This window comes from Oncorhynchus masou, chromosome 29 (genome assembly GCF_036934945.1).
Source record: "Oncorhynchus masou masou isolate Uvic2021 chromosome 29, UVic_Omas_1.1, whole genome shotgun sequence".
Lineage (NCBI taxonomy): Eukaryota > Metazoa > Chordata > Actinopteri > Salmoniformes > Salmonidae > Oncorhynchus > Oncorhynchus masou.
Window position 1 is genome coordinate 54,175,204 of NC_088240.1, and position 21,920 is coordinate 54,197,123.

General features: G+C 42.6%; 1 protein-coding gene across 1 annotated transcript in view; it reads right to left on the minus strand.

Moving 5' to 3' along the window:
- Nucleotides 1-21,920, minus strand: part of LOC135520013 (2-oxoisovalerate dehydrogenase subunit beta, mitochondrial-like) — a 94,277-nt gene that overhangs the window by 63,398 nt on the left and 8,959 nt on the right. The window contains exons 2-6 of the mRNA XM_064945319.1: nucleotides 16,622-16,699; nucleotides 16,407-16,475; nucleotides 13,838-13,971; nucleotides 5,051-5,206; nucleotides 4,700-4,808 (exon numbers count right to left, since the gene is read on the minus strand). Coding sequence (XP_064801391.1) covers nucleotides 4,700-4,808; nucleotides 5,051-5,206; nucleotides 13,838-13,971; nucleotides 16,407-16,475; nucleotides 16,622-16,699 — 546 coding nt within the window. The remainder of the gene's footprint in view (nucleotides 1-4,699; nucleotides 4,809-5,050; nucleotides 5,207-13,837; nucleotides 13,972-16,406; nucleotides 16,476-16,621; nucleotides 16,700-21,920) is intronic.

The window sequence follows — 21,920 nt, forward strand, 5'->3', positions numbered from 1 at the left end:
AAGCAAAGAGCCACTGAGTTTGAAGGTAGGCCTTGAAATACATCCACAAGTACAGCTCCAATTGACTCAAATTATGTCAATTAGCCTATCAGAAGCCTCTAAAGCCATGACATAATTTTCTGGAATTTTCCAAGCTGTTTAAAGGCACAGTCAACTTAGTGTATGTAAACTTCTGACACACTGGAATTGTGATACAGTGAATTATAAATGAAATACTCTGTAAACAATTGTTGGAAAAATGACTTGCACAAAGTAGATGTCCTAACCGACTTGCCAAAACTAAAGTTTGTTAACAAGAAATGTGTGGAGTGGTTGAAAAAAATAGTTTTAATGACTCCAAACCAAGTGTATGTAAACTTCCGACTTCAACTGTAACTACGGTCCTGATGAAGCCAGTCCTTGTGGTTCCATCCCCTCTGGCTGGTAAGAAAATAAAATGACTGCTTCAACGAAAAACATTACATGACCTCATCATCCAAACAAGCATCGCTCAGAGGGATTAGGACCCGGCACGAGGTAGTGCTTTCTGCACTTTTCGGAAATTAAAGTCATTCCCTAACTGCTACCAGTTCTCAGAGCCCTGTGGGAAACAGACGAGCGATTGTTGGGGGGGTGGATGTAGTCATTTCGCTATGGGAAACATAGCTAGAAGATATTTTGAGAAGAGGAGAGAAATATCCATTAGGTGGTAAACCATGGAACTATTACAGTCAGACAAGAGTGAGTCTTTCTCCTCACAGAAACACACAGAATCTCTCCCTCTCTGACATAGTTTGATTGTCTCATTGAGCCATAGACACTGTACACAATGTGGACCTGCATACCCCACTGTACTTCCAAGTAACTGGGTTTAGTCCATCTGAAAATGAAACAACAAACCCTACAGAAAAAAAAAGATTTAGGGTTTTGTTGAAGGATATAACTGGCGTTACTTCATTCACATTTTGAGAGACAGACAGTAAGTGCCATGACTCATGATTTACTCTGCAGTAGGAAAGAAAGGCTGCTCTTGACTTCCTGAGAAGCATCAAACACAATTTGACATCCAAAATAAAGATAAGGAGTGGAAAAATAAATGTGGCAACTGATTTTCTGTGCCTAGAACATTGCAAAACTGAAACATCATATCCTTGCAGGCCCTAAAGAGGTGGAATTCAACTTGATTGTTAAACCATATTACTGTGACTAACAGTTCACCTCACCATTTTACTGTCTGACTAGAGCTGGGTTTTCCAATAGGCTGCCCACAGGCCAAATTTGACCCCCCCCCCAAGTTCTTTGAGCAAATATAAAATATATTTGTCTTTGGACATAAAGACTAAAATCACCAGGAAAATCAGAGTTATTTTAATTTAGGAAGTTCACGACTATTCCCACGCATAATTACAGAGGCAAATGTGATCGTATCGCAATGTAAACAAGGTTGGAAATAATTGTTTCTGTCAAATACTATATCTGTTTGGGATTCTTGCGGTCAATTTGCAGTGGAGACATTATTTAAAACTATATTCTCACCCTCCGACCATCCCCTCAAGGAAATATCAACCCTGGGTTGAATGTAATTGGAGACCCCTGCACTTGAGGCAATAACACTTCAGACATGCATAGAAATGTCAGAGGTGCAAAATGAGTCAACACTGCCACATCCTATATTCTACAACTTGGAAGCATACACTCACGCTAACCTAATGACTACATCATAAAATGCACATTGATGACAGCATAGCTATACGCATTTGGAAGAATGTTGCATAGTGTTCTGTATATATCAATGATGTCGCTCTTGCTGCTGGTGATTCTCTGATCCACCTCTATGCAGACGACACCAGTCTGTATACTTCAGGCCCTTCTTTGGCCACTGTGTTAACAAACCTCCAGACGAGCTTCAATTCCATGCAACACTCCTTCCGTGGCCTCCAACTGCTCTTTAAATGCAAGGGTAAACTAAATGCATGCTCTTCAACCGATCGCTGCCCCCACCCCCCTCCATCTAGCATCACTTCTCTGGACGGCAATGACTTAGAATACGTGGACAACTACAAATACTGTAAACTCTCCTTCCAGACTCACATTAAACATTTCCAATCTAAAATGAAATCTAGAATTGGATTCCTATTTCGCAACAAAGCCTCCTTCACTTATGCTGCTTAACATACCCTCGTAAAACTGACTATCCTACCGATCCTGACTTCTGCAATGTAATTTACAAAATAGCCTCCAACACTCTACTCAGCAAACTGGATGCAGTCTGTCACCAAAGCCCCATATACTACCCACCACTGCGACCTGTATGCTGTTGGCTGACTCCCGCTACATATTCATCGCCAAACCCACTGGCTCCAGGTCAACTATAAGTCTTTGCAAGGTAATGCCCCGCCTTATCTCAGCTCACTGGTCACCATAGCAACACTCAGCCGTAGCACACGCTCCAGCAGGTACATTTCACTGGTCATCCCCAAAGCCAACACCTCCTTTGGCCTTCCAGTTCTCCAAACTGCAAAAGTCACTGAAGTTCCCTAACAGTGCCTCTTATCAGCACCTAACAACCCTTTCAAAAATTGCACACTCCACTCCCCATCCAACCAGGAGTGGTGTCTGAAAGTCTATGGGTACCATAAACTGACCTCTCAAACTCTCTGACCCGGCCCTGATTGGTTGCCAACCAAGTAGCTAGGTCAGTTGCTAGGGGGCCGGACACCCTTCTGACTCTCCAGGTCTCACACTACACAGTCTCCTTCAAGCAAACTCCTGCACCTCAGCCCTGCCCAACACAACTGGACTCCTCCATATATCTCCATGGACTTGTGGGATGGTGTGCGTGCACCAAGTGAGTTGCGTGACGCGTATACTGTTATTCATAGTTAGTCATATAACTACTGCCTATTGTGTGTTGCCTCTCTGTTTACTTTGTTACACCATGTAGGATTGGGCCATGTCAACCTTTGTCCTATCGTGACTATGTACATGATATACGATGGCGTCGCTCCCTATTGCCCATCTCAGATTATTATTTTTTAAATAAATGTGTAACAAAAACCTCAGCTAAAACCACCATTGGGCTACAGTGTGAAATCACATGCTACAACTGGACGAATCATGACGAAAGATAATCAAATCTATTTATATAGTATGGCCCTTCTTACATCAGCTGATATCTCAAAGTGCTGTGCAGAAACCCAGCCTAAAACCCCAAACAGCATGCAATGCAGGTGTAGAAGCACGGTGGCTAGGAAAAACTCCCTAGAAAGGCCAACACCTAGGAAGAAACCTAGAGAGGAACCAGGCTATGAAGGGTGGCCAGTCCTCTTCTGGCTGTGCCGGGTGGAGATTATAACAGAACATGGCCAAGATGTTCAAATGTTCATAAATGACCAGCATGGTCAAATAATAATAATCACAGTAGTTGTTGAGGGTGCAGCAAGTTAGCACCTCAAGAGTAAATGTCAGTTGGCTTTTCATAGCCGATCAGTAAGAGTATCTCTACCAATCCTGCTGTCTCTAGAGAGTTGAAAAAAGCAGGTCTGGGACAGGTAGCACGTCCGGTGAACAGGTCAGGGTAATATTGTTGAAAACCTGAGCAGAGGCTAAGTAAAGGGAAATCTTTTCTAAAATTAATTTCTGGTGGAGCTTCATCATGGAACCGGTTTGTTCTGTTTGTTTCTGTCTGTGTCTGTGTGTCGTGCATACCATGATGGAGCAAAGTGTTAGTCACACAGGCTGTCTTGCCATATTCATTCTGTGAGCTGCTTTAAACGACTACCAGTTGAGAGCTGCATGCTCTTACTACCAGACAGATTACTCCTCTAGGCTGAGTGTGGCGTGCATGTCATAAATAACCGACATAATGAAGTAACAGCTTCGGGATATGTGTCCGTTTCTTCATCAATTGTGTCGATTGAAAATAGCATTTTTTACAATATTTCTTTCACTGGCCCACTGACGTAGATGATTGACTGGCCCGGACGGTCTCCAAAACATCCTAGGCCAGCGGGCAGCCCTGTATGTAGAGCCCTGTATGGTAAAGGGAGATTTGATTAAACAGAGTTTAACACAATCTCAGAAGAGACGGAGGTAAAGACGGACATAAGGCTTGTTTGGACAGAGTGGTTTCAATACCGGAGATGAAAAATAATGTTCTGGGCATAATCACTTTCTAATCAAAACAGTCTCTCAAAAACAGTCTCTCAAAAACAGTCTCTCAAAAAGTCAGTTTGAGTATCTCACAACTTGATTTATTTGACTCTTATCACCCAAAGCTATCAATGTGTGGAAATTAGAGGCTTGGTTGAGAGGGTTAATAAGAGGCCATTCAGTTGTGAAGGCCATCTATCCCTGCTCTAAAGGTCGAAAAAACGATGTAGGCCAGAGGCAGGCGCCCGAGGCCAGAGAGGACAGCCAACCAGAGGACAGGGCACAGGCTGTCAGCAGGCTATGGCCCATTTGGACCAGCTGGTTCACACTTGCGATTGAATCTGGTGAACTCACTCACACTCAGTCCAGAGCCAAGCGGACAGGGCATAGTTTGTTTGCCGTTCTGTTCTCAAACAAAAAAATAACAAGCCATGTGTCACCAAGGAGACGAAAAGGCTGACAAAAGGCCATTGAGAATGCTTGAGGAAACTGAGCATAGACATGTTGTTGTAAACGCACCTCGCCTACAAACACACATCACCTGGGTCAGATTGGCTCCTTCACTCACCTGCTGCTCTGTAGAGGATCTTGGGCTCGAAGAATATGCAGGGGTTCTGATCTGCGATGCAGGACAGCAGCAGTCCCTTACACTGGACCGGACCTCTGGGTATTACAACCTGGAGTGAAACACATAGTACATTACCCTTTCACACCATCGTGCCAACCTGAACTGTACTGCTCGGACATTTTCCCATAACGTTGTCCCTTTTCTGCACGTTTCCAGCAACTATTAAGGGAGTGTACCCAGGACAACAGTACAGCATGCCTCGACTTAGTAGTGCAAATAGGGGGTTTCTGTACCCACACAGACCATACTATTCAACTGGTACGCAAGGGATGATAGGGATGAGTGTCAAACCTTGATGCCTGGGCAGTGGGCGAAGAAGGCCTCTGGACTCTGGGAATGGTAGAGCGAGCCGTGGCCCACGCAGCCCCACGGCGCCCGGATGGTGAGGTTCCCGCAGTCAAATAGGTTGCCGGAGCGATAGCGGTACTTGGCTGCTTCGTTTACAATCTGAAAACAGACAGACCGTGATACATGAATAATAATAGTCAGAGCGAGACATAACAATACCTCAGTCTCCCACAACATTAAGACAACACGATTGTGTAGGCTCGGCCCTAATTTATGGCTCTCTGTCACCTTCGGCTGCATGGCAAATGGCTCAGCAAAACACAAAAAGACCATGCCCGAGGACCAGTACACCCTTCCCACCTAAGACGGGCCAAACCTCTCCAACAGAAACCAGAGAATTGACTACAGAAATGTGTGTAAGGTACCAAACATGGCTGCAATAGTGTTATTCTATATTCAACTGAGATGACATGTACATGGATGTCTGATCTCTATGGTTACTTGTAGTTGCTCAGAATGACCTCTGTCGACACTGTATTAAATTGTCCTTGCCAGCCCACCCCCTCAGGTCATCACACATAGACCCACTTCCTAGAGGATGTTGGCTGGTTTGATGCGATATCTTAGTTTTACTACCATTGGTTGAGTCTGCGGGTTGGTCAACAATTGAGTTTTGAATAGATCTGGTAATAAATGGGATGAAGGTCTGTTGTTCTTGCTCTTCTCCTGTTTCCTGCCCATGGAAATAGGTTGTATGGACATTTTTATTTTGTGAGCTGCCAAGGCCAATGCCCTGAGTAGGTCTGATTAGTTCACGCTTTGTATCGTAAGCTAGTTAACCTTAAGATGTATATGACTAGAATTATGTTTTGTTAATGTCAGTACTGCCTTGTATGTGAATCTATTCATTTTACAAAGCTATTAAATAATACTTGCTTTCATATTTCGCTTATCATGAGTTCAGGACCATTCCATAATACTTGATTTCACAATAAATGTTAAACGGAGACAGATAAAGACTTGAATTAGGCCAATAGCATTGTCTTAATACAGGTCACATGTGAAGTAAACATTGAGAACACCTGCTCTTTCCATGACAGACTGACGAAGTGAACACAGGTGAAAGCTATGATCAACCCCTTATTGATGTCACTTGTCCACTTCAAAATCAGTGTAGATGAAGGGGACAAGTTAAAAACATATTTTTAAGCCTTGAGACATGAATTGTTTGTGTGCGCCATTCAGAGGGTGAATGGGTGAGAAAGTATTTAAGTGCCTCTGAACGCAGTATGGTAGTAATTGCCAGGTGCATCAGTTTGTGTCAAGAACTGCAACGCTGCTGGGTTTTTCATGCTCAACAGCTTCCAGTGTGTATCAAGAATAGTCCACCACCAAAAAGGACATCCAGCCAACTTGACACAAGTGTGGGAAGCATTGGAGTAAACATGGGCCAGCATCCCTGTGGAACGCTTGTCATCTTGTAGATTCCATGTCTCGACAAATTGAGTCTGTTCTGAGGGCAACCCAATATATGGTGTTCTTAATGTTTTGTACACTGAGTATATTCACAATGCATTCAGAAAGTATTCAGACCCATTGACTGTCTCCACATTTTGTTACGCTACAGCCTTATTCTAAAATATATTAAAATACCCCCCCTCATCGATCTCAAATCAAACTGTATTGTCACGTGCGCCGAACATACAGGTGTAGACCTCACCGTGAAATGCAAGCCCTTAACCAACAACTCAGTTGAAAAAAAAGAGTCGAGAAAATATACTCTAAATAAACTAAAATAAAGAATAAAAAGTTTCAACAAAATAAGGAGGCTATATACAGGGGATACTGGTACTGAGTCAATGTATGGGGGTAAAGGTTAGTTGAGGTCATTTGTACATTTAGGTAGGGGTAAAGTAACTATCAATAGATAATAAAACAGTAAGTAGCAGCAGTGTAAAAACAGGGGGGGGGGGGAGGTCAATGTAAGTAGTCTGGGTGGCAATGTGACACACAATATCCAATAACGACAAAGCAACAATTAGCAACAACATTTTTTGCAAATGTATTAAAACATTAATATCACATTTATGTAAGTATTCAGTATTCCCTTTACTCAGTACTTTGTTGAGGCACCTTTGGCAGCGATTACAGCCGGCCTTCTTGGGTATAACGCTACAAGCTTGACACACCTGTATTTGGGGAGTTTCTCACACTCATCTCTGCAGATCCTCTCAAGCTCTGTCAGGTTGGATGGGGAGCGTCACTGCACAGCTATTTTCAGGTCTCTCCAGAGATGTTCGATCAGGTTCAAGTCCGAGCTCTGACTGGGCCACTCAAAGACATTCACAGACTCGTCCCGAAGCCACTCATGCATTGCCTTGGCTATGTACTTAGGGTTGTTGTCCTGTTGGAAGGTGAACCGTCGCCGCAGCCTAAGCTCCTGAGCAGGTTTTCATCAAGGTTCTCTCTGTATTTTACTTCGTTCATCTTTCGGTCGATCCAGACTAGTTTCCCAGTCCCTGCCGCAGAAAAACATCCCTACAGCATGATGCTGACACCACCATGCTTCACCGTAGGGATGGCGCCAGGTTTCCTCCAGAGGTGACGCTTGGCATTCAGGCCAAAGAGTTACATTTTGCTTTCATCAAACCAGAGAATCTTATTTCTCATAGTCGGAGTCCTTTAGGTGCATTTTGGCAAACTGCAAGCGGGCTGTCATGTTCCTTTTACTACACTACCATAAAGGCCTGATTGTTGGAGCACTACAGAGATGGTTATCCTTCTGGAAGGTTCTCCCATCTCCACAGAGGAACTCTGGAGCGTTGTCAGAGTGACCATTGGGTTCTTGGTCACCTCCCTGACCAAGGCCCTTCAACGATTCCTCAGTTTGGCCGGGCAGCCAGCTCTAAGAATGATGGAGGCCACTGTGTTCTTGGGGACCTTCAATGGTGCAGACATTTTTTGGTACCCTTTCCCAGGAAGCTCGGAACTCTACGGACAATTCCTTCAACATCATGGCTTGGTTTTTGCTCTGATATGTGCTGCCAACTGTGGGACCTTATATAGACAGGTGTGTGTGCGCCTTTCCAAATCATGTCCAATCAATTGAATTTACCACAAGTGGACTCCAAGTTGTTAAAAGAACTCAAGGATGACCAATGGAAACAGGGTGCATTTGTGCACAATTTTGAGTCTCATAGCAAAGGGCATGAATACTAATGTATTTGTTTTTTTATACGTTTGCAAAAATGTCTAAAGGCGTGTTTTTGCTTTGTCATTATGGGGTATTGTGTGTAGATTGATGAGGAAAAATATATATTTTATCCATTTTATAATAAGGCTGCAACATAAAATGTGGAAAAAGTGAAGGGGTCTGAATACTTTCCAAATGCACAGCAAATACTAGAGGCCAACCGATTAATCGGCATGGCCGGGCTTTCATAACAATCGTATATCGGCCTTTATGGAAGCTCTTATGGCCGATTACATTGTAATCCTCAAGGAGACTGCATGGCAGGCTGACCACCTGTTACGTGAGTGCAGCATCAAAAGAACCTTGTGGCTGCAAGGAGCCAAGGTAAGTTGCTAGCTAGCATTAAACTTATTTTATTAAAAAACAATCAATCAATCTTCACCTAATCACTAGTAAACTACACATGGTTGATGATATTACTAGGTTAACTCGCTTGTCCTGCGTTGCATATAATCAAAGAGGTGCCTGTTAATTTATCATCGAATCACAGCCTACTTCAACTTTTCCAAAAGGTGATGATTTAACAAAAGCACATTCGCGAAAAAAACAATCGTTGCACAAATGTACCTAACCATAAACATCAATGCCTTTCTTAAAATCAATACACAGAAGTTTATTTAAACCTGCATATTTAGTTAAAAGAAATTTGATAGCAGGCAATATTGACTAGGGAAATTGTGTCACTTCTCTTGCGTTCAGTGCAAGCAGAGTCAGGGTATACGCAGCAGTTTGGGCGGCTGGCTTGTTGCGAACTGTGTGAAGACCATTTCTTCCTAACAAAGACCAATTCATTTGCCAAAACTTTACAAAATTATGACATAACATTGAAGGTTGTGCAATGTAACAGCAATATTTAGACTTACGGTTGCCACCCATTCGATAAAATACGTAACAGTTCCGTATTTCACTGAAAGAATAAACTTTTTCTTTTTCAAATGATAGTTTCCGGATTTGACCGTATTAATGACCACAAGGCTCGTATTTCTGTGTGTTACTTATATTATAACTAAGTCCATGATTTGATAGAGCAGTAGCAGGCCCGTAAGCATTCATTCAAACAGCACTTTACTGAGTTTGCCAGCAGCTCTTAGCAATGCTTGCTGCACAGCGCTGTTTATGACTTCAAGCCTATCAATTCCCAAGATTAGGCTGGCAATACTAAAGTGCCTATAAGAACATCCAATAGTCAAAGATATATGAAATACAAATGGTATAGAGAGAAATAGTCGACGCGTCATAATTCCTATAATAACTACAACCTAAAACTTCTTAACTGGGAATATTGAAGACTCATGTTAGAGGAACCACCAGCTTCATATGTTCTCAACTTAGACAATAGCTTTTTTACATGGCACATATTGCACTTTTACTTTATTCTCCAACAGTGTTATTGCATTATTTAAACCAAATGGAACAAGTTTCATTATTTATTTGAGACTAAATTGAATTTATTTATGTATCAAAAAAAATTGTTCATTGTTCATTCAGTATTGTCATAATTGTCATTATTACAAATATATCTATCTATCTATCTATCTATCTATATAAAAATTGGCCGGTAAATCGGTGTTGGATTTTTTTGGTCCTCCAATTATCGATATTGAAAAATAATACAAATTGGTCGACCTCTAGTAAATACTTAAAGTGGGGCAAAAAAGTATTTAGTCAGCCACCAATTGTGCAAGTTCTCCCACTTAAAAAGATGAGGCCTGTAATTTTCATCATAGGTACACTTCAACTATGACAGACAAAATTGGAGGAAAAAAAATCCTGAAAATCACATTGTAGGATTTTTTATGAATTTATTGGCAAATTATGGTGGAAAATAAGCATTTGGTCACCTTCAAACCTGCAAGATTTCTGGCTCTCACAGACCTGTAACAACTTCTTTAAGAGGCTCCTCTGTCCACTCTTTACCTGTATTAATGGCACCTGTTTGAATTTGTTATCAGTATAAAAGACACCTGTCCACAAACAGTCACACTCCAAACTACACTATGGCCAAGAACAAAGAGCTGCTGTCAAAGGACACCAGAAACAAAATTGTAGACCTGCACCAGGCTGGGAAGACTGAATCTGCAATAGGTAAGCAGCTTGGTTTGAAGAAATCAACTGTGGGAGCAATTATTAGGAAATGGAAGACATACAAGACCACTGATAATCTCCCTCAATCTGGGGCTCCACGCAAGATCTCACCCCGTGGGGTCAAAATGATCACAAGAACAGTGAGCAAAAATCCCAGAACCACACAGGGGGACCTAGTGAATGACCTGCAGAGAGCTGGGACCAAAGTAACAAAGCCTACCATCAGTAACACACTATGCCGCCAGGTACTCATATCCTGCAGTGCCAGACGTGTCCCCCTGCTTAAGCCAGTACATGTCCAGGCCCGTCTGAAGTTTGCTAGAAAGCATGTGGATGGCCCAGAAGAAGATTGGGAGAATGTCATATGGTCAGAAGAAACCAAAATATAATTTTTTGGTAAAAACTCAACTCGTCGTGTTTTGAGGACAAAGAATGCTGAGTTGCATCCAAAAAACACCATACCTACTGTGAAGCATGGGGGTGGAAACAACATGCTTTGGGGCTGTTTTTCTGCAAAGGGACCAGGACGACTGATCCGTGTAAAGGAAAGAATGAATGGGGCTATGTATCGTGAGATTTTGAGTGAAAACCTCCTTCCATCAGCAAGGCATTGAAGATGAAACGTGGCTGGGTCTTTCAGCATGACAATGATCCCAAACACACCGCCCGGGCAACGAAGGAGTGGCTTCGTAAGAAGCATTTCCAGGTCCTGGAGTGGCCTAGCTAGTCTCCAGATCTCAGCCCCATGGAAAATCTTTGGAGGGAGTTTAAAGTCCATGTTGCCCTGCAACAGCCCCAAAACATCACTGCTCTAGAGATCTGCATGGAGGAATGGGCCAAAATACCAGCAACAGTGTGTGAAAACCTTGTGAAGACTTACAGAAAACGTTTGACCTCTGTCATTGCCAACAAAGGGTATATAACAAAGTATTGAGATAAACTTTTGTTATTGACCAAATACTTATTTTCCAACATAATTTGCAAATAAATTCTCATTGTCTGTCATAGTTGAAGTGTACCTATGATGAAAATTACAGGCCTCTCATCTTTTTAAGTGGGAGACCTGCACAATTGGTGGCTGACTAAATACTTTTTTGCCCCCACTGTATATCAAATATTACCACACAACAGTTGACCTTACCCACCACGAAAAACTATTAAAGACAACAGGTTCTGAGGGGTCTTTTTGGTCTGTAGTTAATATATTACTTGCCAATACATTCCGACGATCATATAAAGTACCTCGGAACCGGATTTCAGAACCCTTTTCCACTTACAGTGCCTTGCGAAAGTATTCGGCCCCCTTGAACTTTGCGACCTTTTGCCACATTTCAGGCTTCAAACATAAAGATATAAAACTGTATTTTTTTGTGAAGAATCAACAACAAGTGGGACACAATCATGAAGTGGAACGACATTTATTGGATATTTCAAACTTTTTTAACAAATCAAAAACTGAAAAATTGGGCGTGCAAAATTATTCAGCCCCTTTACTTTCAGTGCAGCAAACTCTCTCCAGAAGTTCAGTGAGGATCTCTGAACGATCCAATGTTGACCTAAATGACTAATGATGATAAATACAATCCACCTGTGTGTAATCAAGTCTCCGTATAAATGTACCTACACTGTTATAGTCTCAGAGGTCCGTTAAAAGCGCAGAGAGCATCATGAAGAACAAGGAACACACCAGGCAGGTCCGAGATACTGTTGTGAAGAAGTTTAAAGCCGGATTTGGATACAAAAAGATTTCCCAAGTTTTAAACATCCCAAGGAGCAATGTGCAATACAAGGAGAAGACTGATCAGAGATGCAGCCAAGAGGCCCATGATCACTCTGGATGAACTGCAGAGATCTACAGCTGAGGTGGGAGACTCTGTCCATAGGACAACAATCAGTCGTATATTGCACAAATATGGCCTTTATGGAAGTGTGGCAAGAAGAAAGCCATTTCTTAAAGAAATCCATAAAAAGTGTTGTTTAAAGTTTGCCACAAGCCACCTGGGAGACACACCAAACATGTGGAAGAATGTGCTCTGGTCAGATGAAACCAAAATTGAACTTTTTGGCAACAATGCAAAACGTTATGTTTGGCGTAAAAGCAACACAGCTCATCACCCTGAACACAACATCCCCACTGTCAAACATGGTGATGGCAGCATCATGGTTTGGGCCTGCTTTTCTTCAGCAGGGACAGGGAAGATGGTTAAAATTGATGGGAAGATGGATGGAGCCAAATACAGGACCATTCTGGAAGAAAACCTGATTCTGAGTCTGCAAAAGACCTGAGACTGGGTCGGAGATTTGTCTTCCAACAAGACAATGATCCAAAACATAAAGCAAAATCTACAATGGAATGGTTAAAAAATAAACATCCAGGTGTTAGAATGGCCAAGTCAAAGTCCAGACCTGAATCCAATCGAGAATCTGTGGAAAGAACTGAAAACTGCTGTTTACAAATGCTCTCCATCCAACCTCACTGAGCTCGAGCTGTTTTGCAAGGAGGAATGGGAAAAAATTTCAGTCTCTCGATGTGCAAAACTGATAGAGACATACCCCAAGCGACTTACAGCTGTAATCGCAGCAAAAGGTGGCGATACAAAGTATTAACTTAAGGGGGCTGAATAATTTTGCACGCCCAATTTTTCAGTTTTTGATTTGTTAAAAAAGTTTGAAATATCCAATAAATGTCGTTCCACTTCATGATTGTGTCCCACTTGTTGTTGATTCTTCACCAGAAAATACAGTTTTATATCTTTATGTTTGAAGCCTGAAATGTGGCAAAAGGTCGCAAAGGTCAAGGGGGCCGAATACTTTCGCAAGGCACTGTACATATTCACGGTTGACAGAACCTGACCCTTCCACTGATGGTGTCCAAGGCTCTATTTCATCCAATATTCAGGTTGACAATTCTTTCTTGATTTTATGCATCTCTGGGGGCCATTTTGGAAAGAGAGAGAGGAGAGTAGTGTGTGTGTGTGTGTGTGTGTGTGTGTGTGTGTGTGTGTGTGTGTGTGTGTGTGTGTGTGTGCTATTTATAGCAGAAATGCGTCAGCAGAGTGTTAAAAGCTAATGTGTGGTTGGCATCTGGCCAAATTGCATCTCAGTTATAAATGCTTTGCTTTTTTTGACAGCGTTTGATTACAGCTTGATTGTGTGAAAACCTAATCACATGTGAGCAGAGAACTCACTAGAGAAAATATTATATTTACACTAATAACACAAGATTGACATGGATGCAAATGAGGCAGGTGTTTGTTGGTGGGTGAAAACACCTATGAACGAGAGAAGCAGAAATGGGAAATGGATTCCAGTAGTCCCTGATCAAATCTGTTCCCGTCACACGAGAGGCTGGGCTATGATGACAACAAATAAAACCATCTGTGTAATCAAACAGGCAAACAAGTGACTGAGAAATGACACTTTATGCACAAAGAGCAGACAGACTGGCTCACCTGGTCGAAGGCAGGGTAAATGTAGTCGGCAAACTGGATCTCAGCGATGGCTGTGGCGCCGGCAACCGCCGCACCGATTCCAAATCCTACGATGCCTTGCTCACACAGAGGAGTGTTGAACACACGGTCTTTACCTGGAGAGAGAAAGAGGAGGGGAGAGGGTTACTCAGCTATCATTTACCAAGGGGGCTGATGACGACAAATAAGAGCACACACATATCAAACCAACAGAGAGAGTTTGTGCTGTTTATTTCTGACTAATTTCTTCAAAAACATCCACTCATTCATTTTCAATTAGGGATGAAATCCAAGCAAAACACAGTGTAATAGAGCCAGGGCACATGGTAGATGACAAGGTATGTCAGTCACCCCCCACCTAACCAACACTTGCTTCATAAGTGTGTTTAATCATTGCAGTGTCTCCTTAAAATAGCACCTGGACTTAAAATAAGTGAAGTGACACACAGAGACAGAGGATTCCTCCTCAACTGGAGCAAAGTCGGCTGTGACGCACTAAAAAGCCCTCGTCTGAAAAATAAACACAAAAACTATTTTTCCATCCTCCACTCTATAATCTTGACAGTGAGCCGCAGGACTGGGGCTCTACATTTGGGGAGGAATGTTATTTTGGTTCTCTTGCTTTGTTTAATTGCTAAGAAGCAAGTATTTTCTGTCTTTGATCCCTCCGAACCTCGTTTCTGTCCCGTCCAGGGAGACCTGACCTCAAGCGCCCTCCTCTCACCACAGACCGGACACCATTTGAGCATCACAAGCCCTCATAAATTAATAATTAGGCCAAACCATCACAGTCCAATCAGAATCTTGTGTACTTGTAAAACACAGCCAGAGTAAACAAATACATCGGGTGGTCAACGAGTGACACAGTGAGCTCCAAACGTATTGGGACAGTGACAATTGTTTTGTTGTTTTGGCTCTGTACTCCAGAACGTTGGCTTTGAAATGATACAATGACTATGTTGAAGTGCAGACTGTCAGCTTTAATTTGAGTGTCTTTTCATCCGTATCGGGTGAACCGTTTAGAAATTACAGCACTTTTACAGCCTCCCTATTTTAGGGGCCCACAAATTCACTTGTGTATTAAAGTAGTTCAATGTTGAGTATTTGAGCTATACTCCGAGCACGCAATGACCGACATCAAAGCTTGTGACTCTGCAAAGTGGTTGGATTGCATTTTCTGTTGGTTTTTGGTTGCGTTACAGATGCTGTATGATGTCATTCTGGAGTCACTTCTACGTGAATGTGGATGCTACCATGATTACGGATGGGCCTGAGTGAATCGTGAATAAGGATGAGTGAGAATGTTACAGACGCACAAATATATCATACACACCACACATGCTAACCTATCACGATTACAATAAGAGGTAAAACATTTTTTTTTTGTGGGATATGATATTTTTGCATCTGTAACATTCTCACTCATTTTAACGTGGAAGTGTTCATAAACATTCTATTCTTACTTACAATTTAAAAAAATAAAAAAAAGTGAATCCAAAATGACGCAATACATTATTTACCGTTCATTTCAATTGGGCACAAACTAATCTGAAATACAAGCAAAACAAAACAGCAAATGTAGGAGTCACAAGCTTGATTTAATCATTGTTGTGCGAGGAATATGGGACCAAATACAACATATTTTGACTACTTTAAAACACATAGGTGAATTTGTCCCAATACTTTTGGTTCCACAAATATTGTGTCAATGTCCCAATACTTTTGGAGCTCACATTAGATGAATATGCACTGACCTCGCACGCGTTTGAGGCATCCATTGGCTACTCATTCATGACGGACTAATTTTCATTTAGGAGAAATAGAAAGACCGAGGTCGAAGTGGCTAGTCGTTTCCAGGTGGACGGCGCAGGAGACACTTCCTGTGCGCACGCTACTCAGTGGCGGACTAATGCATCACTGGGGTGAATGAGTCAGTCGGCCACACAAATAGAGATTAGCATACTTCCCATAAAGCTGCATGTGGTATAATGGTAGAGAGAGAGGGGGATTAAAAAAAAATCCCTCTCCGCCATCTACCTACCTAGATGAGATTAAAATAATGATCCCTAACAGAAGGTCAACACATCTGACGTCAAATACAACAAAAGAAAGCACAAAGAGGGAGATGAGTATTGGCTTTTCGAAAATCTAATCATATATTTACACCTAGCCAAAACCTGCACATTTGTAACAGCAGTACACCCGCACTAGTTAATCCACTCTAAAAAATAATTTCATATTAGGATAATAAAAGAGGAATTCAAGTGTGCAAGAATGATTACTACTATATGAAAAAATGACGCGATTATTATTAAAATCAAGTTTCTATCGAAAATGTGTCTCCTTGCAATCAACATTTGTAAGCAAGCATAGCTATAGCAGGACTATCACACAATTTTTGGAGTTTTGACCAATAGGTGTATGCATGAAAATGGTTCTCTGCTGCCATCTGGTGGTATCACAATGTCATTAATATTAAAATCAGCACAAACATACACAAACATACTGACATTTGTCCAAAATGGTAAGGGGAAAGTATTCAGCCTCTTACCATATTTGTCTCGGAGACCCACGGTGCAACGAAATACTCCACCAAAGGCGACATCTTCCCCAAAGATGACTGAAGTACAGATACAGGTACATCTCATATTGATTGACACAGTAACACATAGGCCTAACATTTCTAAATGGCATGTCTTATTCACGGATATCCTCCAAAACATTGATGAATACATGAACACATTAAATCCAGACCAGTTTTATTACCTGCGGTGGGGTCGCTGGCGAGAGTGTTGTCCAAGGCACTGGTCACAGACTGAAATAAGTTCATCTTTGTAGTGGGGCCTACAAGAAGTTTATGGAGCGATTAAAAAGTGTCAACAGAAATGATTTGAAATCCATTTTTCTTCTTTTGTATATAGATATTGAATTTGTAATGAACAGATGGAATGGTTTAATTCATAAATGTAACTTATTTTCATTTGAAACTGAATTGAATAAATATTGCATTCAGATTTCAAATTAGGTTCATATTTCAATTCTATATCAGTTTCAAAATTATAAATAATGGAATTCTTTGCATGTGTATCAAGTCTACAAACTATAATTCCCAGTTTTAGCAAAGAGAGGTACACACACACACACACGGAAGTTTACATACACTTAGGTTGGAGTCATTACAACTTGTTTTTCAACCACTCCACAAATTTCTTGTCAACAAAATATCGTTTGGCAAGTCAGTTAGGACATCTACTTTGTGCATGACACAAGTAATTTGTCCAACAATTGTTTACAGACTATGTAAAAATTCCCTGACTTAGGTCAGTTAGCATCACCACTATACTTTAAGAATGTGAAATGTCAGAATAATAGTAGAGAGAATGATTTATTTCAGATTTTTGTTCTTTCATCACATTCCCAGTTGGTCACAAGTTACATTCAATTAACATTTGGTAGCATTTCCTTTAAATTGTTTAACTTGGGTCAAACATTTCAGATAGCCTTCCACAAGCTTCCCACAATACGTTGGGTGAATTATGGTCCATTCCTCCTGACCGAGCTGAGTCAGGTTTGTAGGCCTCCTTGCTCACACACACTTTTTCAGTTCTGCCTACACATTTTCTATAGGATTGACATCAGAGCTTTGTGATGGCAACTCCAATACCTTGACTTTGTTGTCCTTAAGCCATTTTGCCACAACTTTGGAAGTATGCTTGGGGTCATTGTCCATTTGGGGTCATTGTCCATTCTTCCTTGCTGAGCGGCCTTTCGGGTTATGTCGATATAGGACTCGTTTTACTGTGGATATAGATACTTTTGTACCGGTTTCCTCCAGCATCTTCACATGGTCCTTTGCTGCTGTTCTGGAATTAATTTGCACTTTTCACACCTTCATCTCTAGGAGACAGAACACGTCGCCTTCCTGGGCGGTATGACGGCTGCGTGGTCCCATGATGTTTATACTTGCGTACTATTGTTTGTACAGATGAACGTGGTACCTTCAGGCGTTTGGAAATGGCTCCCAAGGATGAATCAGACTTGTGGAGGTCTACAATTGTTTTTCTGAGGTCTTGGCTGATTTCTTTTGATTTTCCCATGATGTCAAGCAAAGAGACACTGAGTTTGAAGGTAGGCCTTGAAATACATCCACAGGTACACCTCCAATTGACTCAAATTATGTCAATTAGCCTATCAGAAGCTTCCAAAGCCATGACATAATTTTCTGGAATTTTCCAAGCTGTTTAAAAGGCACAGTCAACTTAGTGTATGCAAACTTCTGACCCACTGGAATTGTGATACAGTGAATCATAAGTGAAATAATCTGTCTGTAAACAATTTTTGGAAAAAAATACTTGTCATGCACAAAGTAGATGTCCTAACCAACTTGCCAAAACTATAGTTTGTTAACAAGAAATTTGTGGAGTGGTTGAAAAACGAGTTTTAATGACTCCAACCTAAGTGTATGTAAACTTTTGACTTCAACTGTAAGTTTTAGATCTCAGCTGAATCTGGTAATGAATGGTGTGGCTGTTGAAAAAGTTGAGGAGACTAAATGAATTGGTGTTACCTTAGATTGTAAAATGTCATGGTCAAAACATAGATTCAAAAGGTTGTAAAGATGGGGAGAGGTCTGTCCAATAATAAAGAGATGCTCTGCTTTTTTCACAGCAGACTCCACAATGCAATTCCTGCACGCTCTGGTTTTATCTTATCTTGATTATTGTCCAGTCATATGATCAAGTGCTGCAAAGAAAGACCTAGTTAAACTGCAGCTGGCGCAGAACAGAGCCGCATGTCTTGCGCCGCATTGTAATCCGAGGGCTAATATTAACACTATGCATGCCAGTCTCGCTTGGCTACGAGTTGAGGAAAGACTGACCGCGTCTCTTCTTGTTATTATAAGAAACATTGTGTTGGAAATTCCAAAAATTGTTTGCATAGTCAACTTACACACGGCACTCACACTTTACCCACCAGACATGCCACCAATGGTCTTTTCGCGGTCCCCAGGTCCAGAACAAATTCACGGAAACGTACAGTATTATACAGAGCCATGAATGCATGAAACTGCCTTCCATCGTATATATAGCGCCAGTGAACAGCAAACCTGGTCTTAAAAAAAATACAGCAACACCTCACGGCACACCTCTCCCCCATGTGACCTAGTTGTGTGTATGTGCTGACATGTACGTGTAACAGATAATTGCGCGTACACACACGTTAATGCTTTAAATGTAAATTGTTAAGAAATGCTATTTGGCCCCATAATAATTCCTCATGTCATCTGACCACAACACCCGTTCCAATCCAATGTCGTTAATCAAATGCTATGCATTTACATTTGTTGGATGACATGAAAATATAGCTTTTTGGCAACGCACACCAGTGGTGAGATAGGCGTCAAATATAGAGGATAGCCTTATACCTACTGTAAAGTATGGTGGTGGATCTGATTTTAAAAATGGGGCCATTTTACTTCCACTGGTCCTGCGGCCATGGTTAAGGTCAACAGCATCATGAACTTTACCTAGTACCCTGATATTTTTGCCAAAAAACCTGGTTGCCTCTGCAAGGAGGCTGAAACTAGGTCGGAGGTGGACCTTCCAGCAAGTCAATAATCCCAAGTGACCCAAAATCCAAAGAAATTGTTAATTGACCACAAAAATCTACATTTTGCAATGGCCATGTCAGAATATCAAGGATCTGGAAATATTATGTATAGAGTTCTCCATTCTCATAAAACATTTTAGAAAAAGGCTCAGTGCCGTTATCCTCACAAGGTGGGTTCAAACTCAAGCCTACTGCACAACAACACTTTCTATGGCAAACAGAAGCAGAAGGTTCTGTGTACCCCAATGAGACTGCAACAGAGGTGGATTTGTGATCTATGCACGTGATGAGCAACATTATTACCTTCAACCTGAAGACATTAGTTTGACTGATGGGGTTTTAACCCAAGTCTCCTGTGCACCACACAATGTAACTTTTCAGGTCTCTAACCAGTTACTCATCACGCAAGCATCGCAAGTCACAGAATCAATGCCTAGGCCTTAGCTCCGCAGGCTAACAAACTCTTAACCCAGTCAGTCATGTTTTTTGAAAAAAACATTTAACCTTTATTTAACTAGGCACGTTAGTTAAGAACAAATTCTAATTTACAATGACGGTCTACCGAGGAACAGTGGGTTAACTGCCTTGTTCAGGGGCAGAATGACAGATTTTTACCTTGTCAACTCAGGGAATCGACAAGTACCCTTGACAGAGACATGAAACTAAAGTAGTCAGCATGCTTCAGTTTGGCTGGCGGCTAGCCAAACCGAATGAGTGTGCTCAAATGCTCCTTTAAAAATACCTTCGCTTGGCCTTACGAGGGGCGCAGCGGCACTGCATTGCAATGCTGAGCAGTCACTACAGCCTCGGGTTCATCGGACCTGGCATCCTTTCACTCCCTCCTCTCTACATTTTCCTCCTCTGTCTCTGCTGCTAAAGCCACTTTCTTCCACTCTAAATTCCAAGCATCTGCCTCTAACCCTAGGAAGCTCTTTGCCACCTTCTCCTCCCTCCTGAAGCCTCCTCCCCCTCCCCCCCCTCCTCCCTCTCTGCAGATGACTTCGTCAACCATTTTGAAAAGAAGGTCGACGACATCCGATCCTCGTTTGCTAAGTCAAACGACACCGCTGGTTCTGCTCACACTGCCCTACCCTGTGCTCTGACCTCTTTCTCCCCTCTCTCTCCAGATGAAATCTCGCTTCTTGTGACGGCCGGCCGCCCAACAACCTGCCCGCTTGACCCTATCCCCTCCTCTCTTCTCCAGACCATTTCCGGAGACCTTCTCCCTTACCTCACCTCGCTCATCAACTCATCCCTGACCGCTGGCTACGTCCCTTCCGTCTTCAAGAGAGCGAGAGTTGCACCCCTTCTGAAAAAACCTACACTCGATCCCTCCGATGTCAACAACTACAGACCAGTATCCCTTCTTTCTTTTCTCTCCAAAACTCTTGAACGTGCCGTCCTTGGCCAGCTCTCCCGCTATCTCTCTCAGAATGACCTTCTTGATCCAAATCAGTCAGGTTTCAAGACTAGTCATTCAACTGAGACTGCTCTTCTCTGTATCACGGAGGCGCTCCGCACTGCTAAAGCTAACTCTCTCTCCTCTGCTCTCATCCTTCTAGACCTATCGGCTGCCTTCGACACTGTGAACCATCAGATCCTCCTCTCCACCCTCTCCGAGTTGGGCATCTCCGGCGCGGCCCACGCTGGATTGCGTCCTACCTGACAGGTCGCTCCTACCAGGTGGCGTGGCGAGAATCTGTCTCCTCGCCACGCGCTCTCACCACTGGTGTCCCCCAGGGCTCTGTTCTAGGCCCTCTCCTATTCTCGCTATACACCAAGTCACTTGGCTCTGTCATAACCTCACATGGTCTCTCCTATCATTGCTATGCAGACGACACACAATTAATCTTCTCCTTTCCCCCTTCTGATGACCAGGTGGCGAATCGCATCTCTGCATGTCTGGCAGACATATCAGTGTGGATGACGGATCACCACCTCAAGCTGAACCTCGGCAAGACGGAGCTGCTCTTCCTCCCGGGGAAGGACTGCCCGTTCCATGATCTCGCCATCACGGTTGACAACTCCATTGTTTCCTCCTCCCAGAGCGCTAAGAACCTTGGCGTGATCCTGGACAACACCCTGTCGTTCTCAACTAACATCAAGGCGGTGGCCCGTTCCTGTAGGTTCATGCTCTACAACATACGCAGAGTACGCCCCTGCCTCACACAGGAAGCGGCGCAGGTCCTAATCCAGGCACTTGTCATCTCCCGTCTGGATTACTGCAACTCGCTGTTGGCTGGGCTCCCTGCCTGTGCCATCAAACCCCTACAACTCATCCAGAACGCCGCAGCCTGTCTGGTGTTCAACCTTCCCAAGTTCTCTCACGTCACCCCGCTCCTCCGCTCTCTCCACTGGCTTCCAGTTGAAGCTCGCATCCGCTACAAGACCATGGTGCTTGCCTACGGAGCTGTGAGGGGAACGGCACCGCAGTACCTCCAGGCTCTGATCAGGC